This window comes from Onychostoma macrolepis, chromosome 16, assembly GCF_012432095.1.
Source record: "Onychostoma macrolepis isolate SWU-2019 chromosome 16, ASM1243209v1, whole genome shotgun sequence".
In the NCBI taxonomy this organism is placed as follows: domain Eukaryota; kingdom Metazoa; phylum Chordata; class Actinopteri; order Cypriniformes; family Cyprinidae; genus Onychostoma; species Onychostoma macrolepis.
Genome location: NC_081170.1, coordinates 10,597,586 through 10,611,702, shown reverse-complemented (window position 1 = coordinate 10,611,702; position 14,117 = coordinate 10,597,586). Strand labels below are relative to the sequence as shown.

At 36.0% G+C, this 14,117-nt stretch overlaps 1 protein-coding gene across 1 annotated transcript; it reads right to left on the bottom strand.

Moving 5' to 3' along the window:
- Positions 1 to 2: 2 nt before the first annotated feature.
- On the bottom strand, positions 3 to 14,040 carry prune (prune exopolyphosphatase). Its single transcript, XM_058747800.1, has 8 exons — positions 13,758 to 14,040; positions 10,043 to 10,147; positions 9,718 to 9,920; positions 6,999 to 7,183; positions 6,641 to 6,799; positions 6,423 to 6,517; positions 4,095 to 4,253; positions 3 to 3,558 (listed from the first exon to the last, which is right to left on the bottom strand). The coding sequence occupies exons 1-8, from the start codon at positions 13,794 to 13,796 to the stop codon at positions 3,148 to 3,150; spliced, it is 1,356 nt and encodes a 451-aa protein (XP_058603783.1). The 5' UTR covers positions 13,797 to 14,040; the 3' UTR covers positions 3 to 3,147.
- Between the last annotated feature and the right edge of the window lie 77 nt (positions 14,041 to 14,117).

Below are 14,117 nucleotides of genomic sequence, written 5' to 3'. Positions count from 1 at the left end.
GGAACAATTTGAAAATGTTTTATTCATAATGAGTCAGAGAACTTAAAATAAAAAAGTCCGTGGCAATAAAATACTTGACAGAGTATGTGCTCTTGAATGTCCTGTTTAACAAGCGTAGCACATCAATACATTTACATCAAATCAACATTTCATACAACATTATTATGATATTGGAGTTATATAGTTTGGCGGAATCGACTAGTATGTGCTTAGTTCTCCTGAGGCAGCATGCAGCAATCCTCTGCTGTCCCCCTGTCAAATCTCACCAAACCAACAGTCGGGGTTAAATCACAGGGGATACACAACACCTCAAAACACCAACATACCATCTTATAGGTTTCACGTCCAATATTAACTGATTTTGCTGAACTGTTAATTAAGTCATATCTACATTAGCCCTTTATCTTCTATGGGGAAAAAAAACTCTTTATATAACTGTCTGACAGAACATGTCATTATATAAGATTCGTCCAGTTAGGCCTTTAAAATGCCTTGGATTGAGCTTTTGTATTTATTAAAAAAATGAATACTGTAATTATGATGATAGTCCAAGTATGATTGAATCTGCAAATAAGCTGCTGGCCGTATAACAAATCAAACGGGCTGTCCATGAAAATCTCAACAAACTAATGTTTTTCAACCCTAATGTACCCAGAGCCATCAAATAAATTATGTAAGATAACATAATAGAAAAGAACTGAATACTAAAGTTTTAAATCTCAAATGATCAAATGTTTAACATGCCGAACACACAAATACAACTGAGGTCTTTGGTAGTTAATGGTAAAATCTCATTGACTAAAATGCAGGTGCCCTGATTCTAACCAGGAGCAGGTCAGTTAACACCTATAACATGCAAAAGGCCACAGAGGGGTTACGTTCACTTTTCACGTACCAATAATAACTCCTTTACAATATTATTGGGGAATCATGACAAGATGTACTAATCCAATACATGTTCATCTTCATTTACATCTGATGCGTCGTGATATAAAATGACATAACGTCATCAATTTAAGATTTATGGACTGCATCTTTGACACGCTGCCAATTACCACACAATCATTTTGACTCATCCCAACAGGAACTGCATAAATGCTTAAATACTTGCACTGTTTGCAGACAAACAGGCGGCACTGAAAAAAAATATACAGGTGCTGGTCATATAATTAGAATATCATCAAAGTTGATTTATTTCACTAATTCCATTCAAAAAGTGAAACTTGTATATTATATTCATTCATTACACACAGACTGATATATTTCAAATGTTTATTTCTTTTAATTTTGATGATTAGAGCTTACAGCTAATGAAAGTCAAAAATCAGTATCTCAAAATATTAGAATATTACTTAAGACCAATACAAACAAAGGATTTTTAGAAATCTTGGCCAACTGAAAAGTATGAAAATGAAAAGTATGAGCATGTACAGCACTCAATACTTAGTTGGGGCTCCTTTTGCCTGAATTACTGCAGCAATGTGGCGTGGCATGGAGTCGATCAGTCTGTGGCACTGCTCAGGTGTTATGAGAGCCCAGGTTTCTCTGATAGTGGCCTTCAGCTCATCTGCATTGTTGGGTCTGGTGTCTCTCATCTTCCTCTTGACAATACCCCACAGATTCTCTATGGGGTTCAGGTCAGGCGAGTTTGCTGGCCAATCAAGCACAGTAACACTATGGTCATTGAACCAGCTTTTGTTACCTTTGGCAGTGTGGGCAGGTGCAAGTTTTTTTTCTCCACAGCCCAGTTAAGATGCTTCTGACGTTGTCTCTGGTTCAGAAGTGGCTTGGTAGCCCTTTTCCTGAAGACGTCTGAGCGTGGTGACTATTGATGCACTGACTCCAGCTTCAGTTCTCTCCTTGTGAAGCTCTCCCAAGTGTTTGAATCGGCTTTGCTTGACTGTATTCTCAAGCTTGCAGTCATCCCTGTTGCTTGTGCACCTTTTCCTACCCAAATTCTTCCTTCCAGTCAACTTTGCATTTAATATGCTTTGATACAGCACTCTGTAAACAGCCACACCTTTCAGTAATGACCTTCTGTGACTTGCCCTCTTTGTGGATGGTGTCAATGTTCGTCTTCTGGATCATTGCCAAGTCAGCAGTCTTCCCCATTATTGTGGTTTCAAAGAACAAGAGATACCCAGAATTTATACTGTAGGGATGGTCATTTATTCAAACTCAAATGTAAATATTCTAATATTTTGAGATACTGATTTTTGACTTTCATGAGCTGTAAGCTCTAATCATCAAAATTAAAAGAAATAAACATTTGAAATATATCAGTCTGTGTGTAATGAATGAATATAATATACAAGTTTCACTTTTTGAATGGAATTAGTGAAATAAATAAACTTTTTGATGATATTCTAATTATATGACCAGCACCTGTATGTATATATATTAACATATGCATAAATGTAAATATGCAACTCTAGTATTGTTTCAAAGTTTAACTGAAATTATGACTAGGATAATACTGTAAGAGTGTTACTATAAATGCATTTTCCATTCGGTTTTGTAAATCAAGGGAAAAATCAAAACAATTTTCTGGGGGAATCAATGCCATGCCACATACATGATCTGCAGACAAGCTGAAAATAACTTCTTTAATTAACACTACAAAGAATGAAGTATGTTATTTGCATCAAAAGCAACGATAGCTACCACGTTATAATTAATTGTATAATACCAGAAATTAATTCTGAATCAGTTTATTCTATTAATTGTCAGTTGCTAGCTTGCACTGGGTGCTTATTGTCAATTTTAGATAATATGTTTAAATGTTCATATGTCTCAACGAGCCTTCTGATTAATTTAGAAGATCAAATATGAATACGACTGTGAACAATAAATAAACAGCCTAAACCTGAATTTTTTATTTTTTTTAACGATAGTCAAACTTTAAACACTTTTTTATATAATGCATTTCTGTAATGCTCCATTTGAACGATCATGTACCAGTCCTTACAAAGTCAACAGAATGGTCTCTTCAGACTGTATCGTACCTTTGTGAGTTAACCAGGTCAAAAAAAGTGCCATTTCATTCTCAAGCAGCACTGTTGGATATGCACTTCATCCTCTTGAAGACTCAGAAGGACTTTCCTTCTTCAGCTCTTATTCAAGAATCTCTTGGACAACAGATTCTCATCACTGTCCCTCAGAAGACGTGTCCTCCATGCTGGCCATCTTGCTAACTTTCTCCACCAAAGCCTCAGGACTGATTTTTGGTAAGCCATTGTCTAAGGGACAACCCTCTACCAGACTGTTCATTGGCGTTGGAGGAACCTGACCATCGTCCTCTATCCCAGCGTCCTCGGGACATTGTTGAGAGTCACTCTGGTCCTGAATGCAATCATCGTCCAGATCTAGGTCCTCCATGTTCACATTTTGATACAATTTTCTTTCCCTCTCCTTCAGGAAGTCTGTGATTATGGGCATTACCTTCTTGCGGGATGCTAATGTGTTACCCTGTATAAAGGCCTTCACATCTGGATATGGACTGCTCATTGGCTTAAGGTCCAGACTGGGGTTTTTGGCTTTTTCTAGTGCTTTACTCATCTATGAAAAAAAGAAAATGCAGATATCAATTAGTAAAGTGAGAAAAATCTTTAATTTGATCTATTATTTAAAAAAATGTGTATTTATTTTATTTTATACATTACTGTTGAAACGTTTGGGGTTAGTTAGATGTTTAATGTTTTGGTAAGAAGTTTCTTATGCTCAGCAAGGCTGCATTTATTTGATAAAAATGACAGTGAATATTGTGAAATACTATTATTTTAATCATTTTAAAATGTAATTTATTCCTGTGATGACAGAGCTGAATTTTCAGGATCATTAGTCTTCAGTGTTACATGTGGAAACTGTGGTCATTTTTTTTCAGAATTCTTTGATGAACAAGGTTAAAAAATAATTAATTTTTGCTGAGGGTTTATCATAAAATACTTTGATCAAATACTTGATGAATCCTTCAAGGTGAAGAGTGTGCTGTTTGTTTCAAAATTAATTTGCTATTATTTTAACTATTAATAACCTGGTCAAATATGCAGAGTCAATTAAAGCTTAATTCCTGGAAAGATATAAAGTATGAGCACCTCTTCCCTGTAGACAGTGCTGGAGCTGTAGACGGCTAGCTGTCGGAAGGGCTCCTTGTTGTCAATGAAAGAGATTGTCATGGCAACCACCAGGTTGTAGTTGTAATTGTGGCAGAACTCACAAAGGTCCTGCTGTAGTCCACGCCGCTGAAGAAAAGCCTAAAGACAGAACAGCACTTTTAACATGTGAGCATCATAAGGAGGAAAAAACTGCAATTATTTCACTTTCTAAAACATTTTTAAATGAGATGCATATTATTATCGATGCCTTCGAATTCCAACATATATCTTTGTTTAAGCCATTAATAAAATTTCATTAGTGTAAGTGTATTTTAATGAAATATAAATATATTTCTGAAAAATATAATCTTTAAAATATGCACAGATCAAACATTGTTTCATTTTATGAAATACCTCTGATATCTTCAGAATCATATGACAAATATTTCTGATTCACTTTTTTGGCAATTTGACAGTTAAAATAATTACGTAATAAACTTTAAATAAGTGGCATTTTTACTTTGAAGTAATAATCGATATTCTATGGGTAATGTCATAAATCTTTCAAGTGTTATAATTAACATTTTGGGGCCGATTTGAAATCTTTGGATTTCTTATACCAATAAAATAAATAAAAATACAAATTTCCCCCAGTCTCCTGTATTGTGAACAAAGAAAGTGTTGATACTTCTCACATCTGATTCAGCAACCTCATGTCATACTATTGTATGTGTATTAACGAGAGAAGAGGACAGTCTGTCACGGAGGTTAACGTCTGGTGTAATCAGTGGGTGTGCGAGACAGGCCGCCCAGCCCTGCGGTGAGTCTGGGTGTGTCTGACTTGGAATCGGTTGTGCTTCGGTATTAATGAGGAATTCACATGAGTCATGAGGATGGGCACATGAGCACACTTTGTGCCCACAACAGTAGCTCCTTACATTTCAGAGTCTACATTTCCTCTCTGTCTTTGTGGAACCGAGTACTGAGGCTAAATGCACAGCACAAACACAAGATTCACTTCATTTAGGACGAAACATGTAATTTGCATGTGATCTTCTAAATTTAAAGTAAGCATCAGTTTTAGAAATGCTGCAAGCATGCAATGAGCTTGCATACATAACTTATAAATTACAGAGATACACCAATACAATGTTATGTATTGTAATCAGCATTTTTATTCCCATAATTTATCTTAACTTATCGCTGGATATTCAGCACTGAACAAAACAGATTGGGTGCCTCTTTCACATATGTATACACATGCATAAAACAAGAATCTTTTGTTTTTGGCCATGCATCACATTGCTGTTTATTCAGCAACTTGCGCTATAAGTATTTTATAACTTCAAGATGCAGCTTTTAAGAAAACAACATTCTGCACATATAGCAAACAATTGTTCAGTACTACATCTCATTTAATACTTAATAAAACAGACTGAGGTGTGAGTAATGTGTGATGTTCAATCACTAAAAAATGAGTTTTATTGTTTAAAACCTGTATTGAAATGATCATGTTAGTAATATGTGTGACCATTGACCACAAAACCAGTCATAAGGGTCAATTTTTTGAAATCAAGATTTATACATCATATGAAAGCTGAATAAATAACCTTTTCATTGATTGGTTTGTTAGGAGATACAACTATTTGAAAATTTGGAATCTGAGGGTGCAAAAATATCAAAATATTGAGAAAATCGCCTTTAAGTTGTCCAAATGAAGTTCTTAGCAATGCATTTTACTAAAAAAAAAAAAGTTTTGATATATTTATGGTAGGAAACTTACAAAATATCTTCATGAAACATGATCTTTACTTAATATCCTAATGATTTTTGGCATAAAAGAAAAATAGATAATTTTGACCCATACAATGTTTTTTTTGGCTATTGCTACAAATATACCCGTGCTACTTATGATTGGTTTTGTGGTCCAGGGTCACATATTACTTCTTTCACTGTTCAAAAAACAAACAAACTAAAAACGAAATGTTATTCTTATATTTATTTTTATTTTCCTTTGATTGTGTCCGTTTGAAAGAAAGACAATGAAAGAAAAAGAAATATTCAATGAATGGACATTACAGAATTTTACTATAGCAATTAAAAAAAAAAAAATTTGTACTTCTTTTTAAGGGTGCAATTAAATCTTTTAAAAACACAGATCAAGTCACAAAAATTCAAATAAAATTATTAAAATATATGGTATATATCTGCATAGATATCAGTATAAATAACACTGTTTTTGTTAAAAAGCCAAATCAATACATTCCAAGCTTCAGAAATCGTAGAAGCTTTTAGAGGTCAAGTGAAATATGTCATAACAGCACTGACCTCTAGTGTCATGTAAATGACACTGACAGCCAATTTCAGATCCTCACCAGACGCTGCTTTCATGTCTTTCAACAGCATCTGTTCCGTAGAGAGGCCTGAAATACAGGACAGTACCGTCAAATTACTTTGAACGAATTCATGCTTTCAAATTATACCGTTTAATATGCCTTCGTGAAGTGGTTTGTTTCATTAACCTACACAGTACAAGATCCTCTCACCTGACACGTCAAACTTGGCATTCTGTAGCGACTGAAAGAGAGCGCCCCTCTGAGGCAGTTTTGGAAAACGCTTCTCCAAAAAGACGGCGTACTGGCTATCCTTAGGGGTGACTTTACCTGCTTCAGGTGCCATGTTAACACAGTCTAGGATAATGGTACCTGTCAACACATACATTTTGCAAGATGTTATCTTTCTGCTGACATCTCACATCTCTTTCAAGTATCTCCTCTAGCTAAATGCCACTGAAGATCATGCTGAGCCCATCTGATGTCTAACAGCGTCTAACAGATTGAGCCGCAGTCATGCTGTGAGAGCTCACATTCCTCTCCGTGTTTATCGCATCGCCATGACACTCACCGTATAAAAGCTGAGCCACTTGTTGGTCGAGCGCCTCCGGTGCTTTTTGGGCAATGCGCTCAGTCACCAAGGTGGCACAGGAGCCCACGGGCTCCACAGTGACTGGACAGGAGGGGGATGTGGGCCTCTGTAGGAGGTGATGATCAATCACTTCCACAACTGCGTCCTCCAGCTCACTGTCAGCACTACAGAATAACACAGAACTGTTGACTGGCTAAAAGTTGACTGGCATTGCACAGATTTAAAAAAAATAAAAATCTATATCAATGTTTATATAATCTATAATTATATAAATATATATATTTATATATTCCATTTTATAATATTTATTCACACATATTATTTTATGGGTTATATTATTTATATTAATATATAGGTAAAATGTCTCAGTACGAATCCTGCTTCTGTGGTCACAGGTTCGGTACAATAATCACTTCATATGTAGTGGTGCACTAATTAGATTAATACAGGTCCTGGTCATATAATTAGAATATCATCAAAAATTTGATTTATTTCACTAATTCCATTCAAAAAGTGAAACTTGTATATTATATTCATTCATTACACACAGACTGATATATTTCAAATGTTTATTTCTTTTAATTTTGATGATTAGAGCTTACAGCTCATGAAAGTCAAAAATCAGTATCTCAAAATATTAGAATATTTACATTTGACTTTCAATAAATGACCATCCCTACAGTATAAATTCTGGGTATCTCTTGTTCTTTGAAACCACAATAATGGGGAAGACTGCTGACTTGGCAATGATCCAGAAGACGAACATTGACACCCTCCACAAAGAGGGTAAGTCACAGAAGGTCATTACTGAAAGGTGTGGCTGTTTACAGAGTGCTGTATCAAAGCATATTAAATGCAGTTGACTTGACAGTCAAGCAAAGCCTTCACAAGAAGAGAACTGAAGCTGGAGTCAGTGCATCAAGAGTCACCATGCTCAGACGTCTTCAGGAAAAGGGCTACCAAGCCACTTCTGAACCAGAGAGAACGTCAGAAGCATCTTACCTGGGCTGTGGAGAAAAATAACTGGACTGTTGTTCAGTGGACCAAAGTCCTCTTTTCAGATGAAAGTAAATTTTACATTTCATTTGGAAATCAAGGTCCCAGAGTCTAGAGGAAGAGTGGAGAGGCACAGAATCCATGTTGCTTGAAGTCCAGTGTGAAGTTTCCACAGTCAGTGATGATTTGGGCTGCCATGTCATCTGCTGGTGTTGGTCCACTGTGTTTTCTGATGTCCACAGTCAACGCAGCCATCTACCAGGAAATTTTAGAGCACTTCATGCTTCCTCCTGTTGACAAGCTTTATGGAGATGCTGATTTCATTTTCCAGCAGGACTTGGCACCTGCCCACACTGCCAAAGGTACCAAAAGCTGGTTCAATGACCATAGTGTTACTGTGCTTGATTGGCCAGCAAACTCACCTGACCTGAACCCCATAGAGAATCTATGGGGTATTGTCAAGAGGAAGATGAGAGACACCAGACCCAACAATGCAGATGAGCTGAAGGCCACTATCAGAGCAACCTGGGCTCTCATAACACCTGAGCAGTGCCACAGACTGATCGACTCCATGCCACGCCACATTGCTGCAGTAATTCAGGCAAAAGGAGCCCCAACTAAGTATTGAGTGCTGTACATGCTCATACTTTTCATTTTCATACTTTTCAGTTGGCCAAGATTTCTAAAAATCCTTTCTTTGTATTGGTCTTAAGTAATATTCTAATATTTTGAGATACTGATTTTTGACTTTCATGAGCTGTAAGCTCTAATCATCAAAATTAAAAGAAATAAACATTTGAAATATATCAGTCTGTGTGTAATGAATGAATATAATATACAAGTTTCACTTTTTGAATGGAATTAGTGAAATAAATCAACTTTTTGATTATATTCTAATTATATGACCAGCACCTGTATATAATATTTTACAATATTCTGATATTTATTTTTGTTGCCATTCATTTTTAAAGAGACCCTTTTAGCACACATATACAAAAATGTATAGCAGGTATATGGTGCAGTAAAATTCTTCATAATACTATTGCAATTAATTATTATTATTATAAATGCATCATTGCTATATTGAACACATAACTACTACTGTTCAATAGATTGTGGCAGGTAAGATTATGATTTTTTTTTTTAAAGTCTCCTATATGCTCACCATTTTAAAATTACAATAACAGTTTGCAATTATAATATATTTTAAAGCATAATTTATTCATGTGATAGCAAAGCTAAATTTGTAACAGTTATTACTCCAGTCTTCACATCACATGATCTTTCAGAAATTATCTTAATAGTGATTCGGTGCATAAGAAACATTTTCAAATGTTTTGTTGCTGCTTAATTTTTTTTATTTTTGGAAATCGTGACTTTTTTTTAGGATTCTTTAAAGAATGGCATTTATTTAAAATAGAAATAGACATTTTGTAACATTATAAATGTATTTACTGTCACTTTTGATTCATTTAATGCATCCTTGCGTAATAAACATGTTAATTCCTTTCAACAACAACAAATCTTACTGACCCCAAACCTTTGAACATTAATATTTATTTTGAATATATTTTACATATATTAAAATGAAAATTCAGTTAATTAATTAATCTAAAACTGCATTCCTTTTATATGTGACGATGGAAGATGATACATGGTGTAGTACACACATTGCATTTGTGCTACAAAACTGAAGACTGACCTGGGCAGAACATTGTGGTCGACCAGCGTCAGCGTCAGCTGTTTGTTCTTGTGCAGGCCGTGGAGGTCCACCTCGTCCCTGAACAGCAGGCAGTCCTGCGACAGACCGGTCTCTCTCAGCAGAAAGGTGCTGTCAGAGCGCAAGGGGAACTCAGCCCGTGGGATGTTGAGCACAGGGACCGGCATCCTCTTACAATCAAGACTCTACGAGACGACAACATTAACGATGAACAAAACTTATCCAGAATTATCACGTCTATTATCTCGGGCACAATTTTTCAAGCCCACCGCAGCAAAAGTGGTTTATTCGGTTGGGCATTGCATACCTTTGAAAGAAAGTAGGCGAAGGTCAGGGCTGATACCATGGAGTCCACATCACAAGCCTCATTTCCCATTACGACATGCAGCCCTGGGCTGTTCTTACTACAACCCTGAGAATGAAACAGAACAGTGTCACAGGCTGCTGGACTAATATAGGACAAGAATTCATAACGTATAACTGCAAACCTAGTTCTTCATAATAAGGCTTTGGTGGCCTCTATTAAACCAGGCTGAAATGCAAAACTGAAACGTCTGTTTGAGGTTTCCGTGACATTAACTATGCACAAATATTTACAGCAAGCAGCAAGTACATGACAAGCTGAAAATGCATCCAATAGGCTGTGGGGACTTCCAGCTCCACAAAAGTGCTTCATCTGACAAACAATGTTGAACTTATGATCACCCAGTCACTCTATATAACCGCAAGCCGGTGGGAGGTGGAGTACAATGTGTCAGAGATAAAACACATTTTGTGGCTTCTCACCAGATATAGTACAGCACTATACAGCTGATAACACGAATGACAACAAAACTCATTTTCTTTTAAGGTTAATATTTGTTCTTAAAGGGAACGTTAATCTAAAAATGAAAATTATGTCATTGTTTACTCAACATCCAAACCTGTATAACTTGCTTTTTTTCTTTGGAACACAAAAGGAGATGTTTTGATGAATGGTGACACTGCTCTAACTCATACAATAAAACAATAAAGAGAAAAAAATCTCCATAAAAACAGGCAATATGCACTAAATAGTCAAATTATACATTTGTAAGGAACAGACTTGTTTTTATTAGATGAAAATCTCATCCACGCTTACACATATTCAAATACTGTGCGAAAATATTTAATGTTAACAATAATGGCTTTTGTTTTTGCATGTCTTGTAACCAAGACCTTCATCTTCCGAAGTTCATCTTCAGAACACAAATGAAGATAAAGTCTTTATTTTTGTTTTCTTTGCGCACATAAAGTATTTTCGTAGCTTCATAAAAATGAAGGTTACTGATGTCACGTGGACTATTTTAACAATGTCCTTACTACCTTTCTGGGCCTTGAACGTGGTAGTTGTGTGTTGCCGTCCATGCAGGGTCAGAAAGCCCTCAGATTTCATTAAAAATATCTTCATTTATGTTCCAAAGATGAATGAAGGTCTTACGGGTTTGGAACAACATGAGGGTGAGTGATTAATGACAGAATTTTCATTTTTGGGTGAAATATCCCTTTAAATTTCAGTGTTGTTCCTAACATGAATAATAGTATGGCTTCAGAAGACTTGGAATATGCACTACTGTAAAAATAGTAATATTGTAAAATATTATTACAATTTAAAATAACTCTTTTCTTTTTAAATATATTGTTCTTGTGATGGCAAAGCTGAATTTTCAGCAGACACTATTGCTCTAGTCTTCACTGTCACATGATCTTTTATAAATTATTCTAAATATGCTGATTCAGTGCTCATTATTGGTCAATTTAATGCAGCCTTGCTGAATAAAAGTATTACTTTCCTTATAAAAAATAAAAATGTAGTTTGTTAGGACTACATTTATGTTACTTAAAATGTGCTTTTCTCTCTCTCTCTTTTTTGGGAACTTAAGAACCTATGATTGTATATTGAAGCCTATTTGCTGGACCACTTGCAAGATGAAGAGCACTTTTAATAGAATAACACCAAATGCATCGCCCTGGATTCAATAAAACCTTTTATCTCTCCCCATGATGACTCCTCGTCCAGCGTTAATTAGCATTTGGCCTGCTCCATTACTCCAGCCGAATACAGAAGCCATCTGTGACGTCAGCATTAAATGATGTACTCTGATCTGGGCAACCAGCTGGGGTTTGTTTGAAACGCTGGACGACGGACTGTCAACACAGAGACTGAGCTCACAGCTGGCACAGACCAGGGTTGAGGCTTGTTTAGGGTGAGGTTTTGGCAAGATCTCTCTTTCTCATGTGATATCACCAAAATCCTTGTTAGATGGGGAAGTGCAGGAAAAAAACATGCTTATTCATGTCCATATGTGCATGGCCGGAGGACAGCGCAGGAAGTTAGTCACTGCAATGTGAAATGGACCACGGGACAGTGAGTAAACAGTACAGAACCTGCGGGTCTTGGGTCAGGGTGGAAAAGAGCTCTTGTGTGCGCTCTATTTGCAACCTCACGCTTCAGTGCACACAAAAAGCACTTTAACCACAAGTGCAACCGTAAAAAATTTTTTCAATCATTGACTGAATTAGTTAAAGGAAACATCTCTGCTTGCTTCCACGAGCTGAGTCTGAAGGTAAACAGGGGGCTTCAGTATATCCACCCAGCAGTGGGCGAGTGCAGGTGTCAGGGTGTTTGGGTTTAAAACAACAGTGTTTAGGGTAGAGAGATGCATTATTGTTGGACAGATGCTGTCAGGATCATGTGCACCAGACAGCAGGTGTTATTGCCTCTGCAAATAGGGCCACCTTCAGTTTTGAAACTGAGTACATTAAGCTGAAAAACTAGAAAAGTGGGAATTGTTCCTATTGACTAAACACACTAACAGCACCTTTACAAAATAGTCCCTATCTGAAGCTCCAAAAGGTCCATTTGCACCAAAAAGCTCATTAAATTTGTTTTGAACCGTTTTTAATAGTGTACACTTATAAATGATAAATGTGTGTACATTTATGTGTGTAAAATTGTGTGTATAGTGAATAATAATAATAATAATAATAATATTTTATATACACTGCTGTTCAAAAGTTTGGGATTAGTACGATATTTAATGTTTTTTAAAGACATTTCTTCTGCTCCTCAAGGATGCATTTGTTCGATCAAAAATACAGAAAAAAACCCAGTAATATTGCGAAATATTGATTTAAAATAACAGTTTTCCATTTTAATATACTGTAAAATTTAATTTATTAATGTGATACAAAGCTGAATTTTCATCAACCATTACTTCAGTTCTTCAGTGTCACATGATCCTTCAGAAATCATTCTGATTTATTATCAATGTTAGAAACTGTTTTTGCTGCTTAATTTTTTTTTTTTTTTTTTTTTTTGGAACCTCTGATACTTTTTTCAGGATTCTTTGATGAATAAAAAGTACAAAATAACAGCATTTATTCACAAAGACTTTACCATCAAAAAAACCAAAACAAAACAAAAAAAATCCTGTATTTTTGATCAAACAAATACAACTTTGATGAGCATAAGAGACTTCTTTAAAAAAATAAAATAAATAAACATCTTTCAAAATCTTTCTAATCCCAAACTTTTGAACGGCAGTGTGTACACACACACACACTTAATAATATATATAGAACATTACATTTTCACAATTAGGCTATACATTTTAGCCATACGTGTTCCAAATATATTAATATAATTTACTGGTACATGACGATTAACTTTTTAAATAAGATGATACAAATAAACATAAACAAACATGCTTGCCTACTTTCTCTCAATGCATGTGGTCGTTTCTATCATCGGCGCATGCGGCCAGGGTCTTTGCCCGCGCGTCACACCATACGACTTGTGTCAATATCAAGTGTATATCAAACAAAGCATTCATTATTTATCACACCAAGCCATCATAAACGGCGAACACACTCGTGTTTATGTATATCGCAACACACAGTGCAAGCTCTTGGCACATTTTAAGCGGGTAAAATGGTAGAAGCAAACATACCACGCGTAAACCTCTCTCTTTAAGCGTAACGTTACTGTACCATAGTCTTACCTTAAGCACATCGCGACAGCTCCGTAAATATGCCTCCATTGTTACACGGAGCCCGAGGGTTTTCACGTAACGGAATATCCTTAAGGAGTATAAAATGCCCTTCAGTGCCTCTGAAATGTGCAGGCTGTCTCAGTTGTTCACTCTCTCTGTGTGTGTGTGTAAGTTCAGCCACGAGCAGAAGCCAGCTACGTCCGGCCGTCACACGGTGTGCCGGGAAATGTAGTTTGTTGTGGACACACGAGAAACCTTAAAATTAGAGGGTCTATACCTTTGAGATCATCTCTTCTCTATGCTACTGTTCTCCTAAACGGTGACAAAGTTAAAATGATCTGATATTTTATCAAATATACACGTTTGAAT

Excerpts from the sequence above, each read along its gene's own strand:
- prune (XM_058747800.1), bottom strand. The coding sequence starts at position 13,796 with ATGGAGGCATATTTACGGAGCTGTCGCGATGTGCTTAAG. Across the intron at positions 6,800-6,998 it reads AGTGGCTCAGCTTTTATACG|GTACCATTATCCTAGACTGT; the intron begins GTGAGTGTCATG and ends ATGTGTTGACAG. Across the intron at positions 6,518-6,640 it reads TGCCAAGTTTGACGTGTCAG|GCCTCTCTACGGAACAGATG; the intron begins GTGAGAGGATCT and ends CCTGTATTTCAG.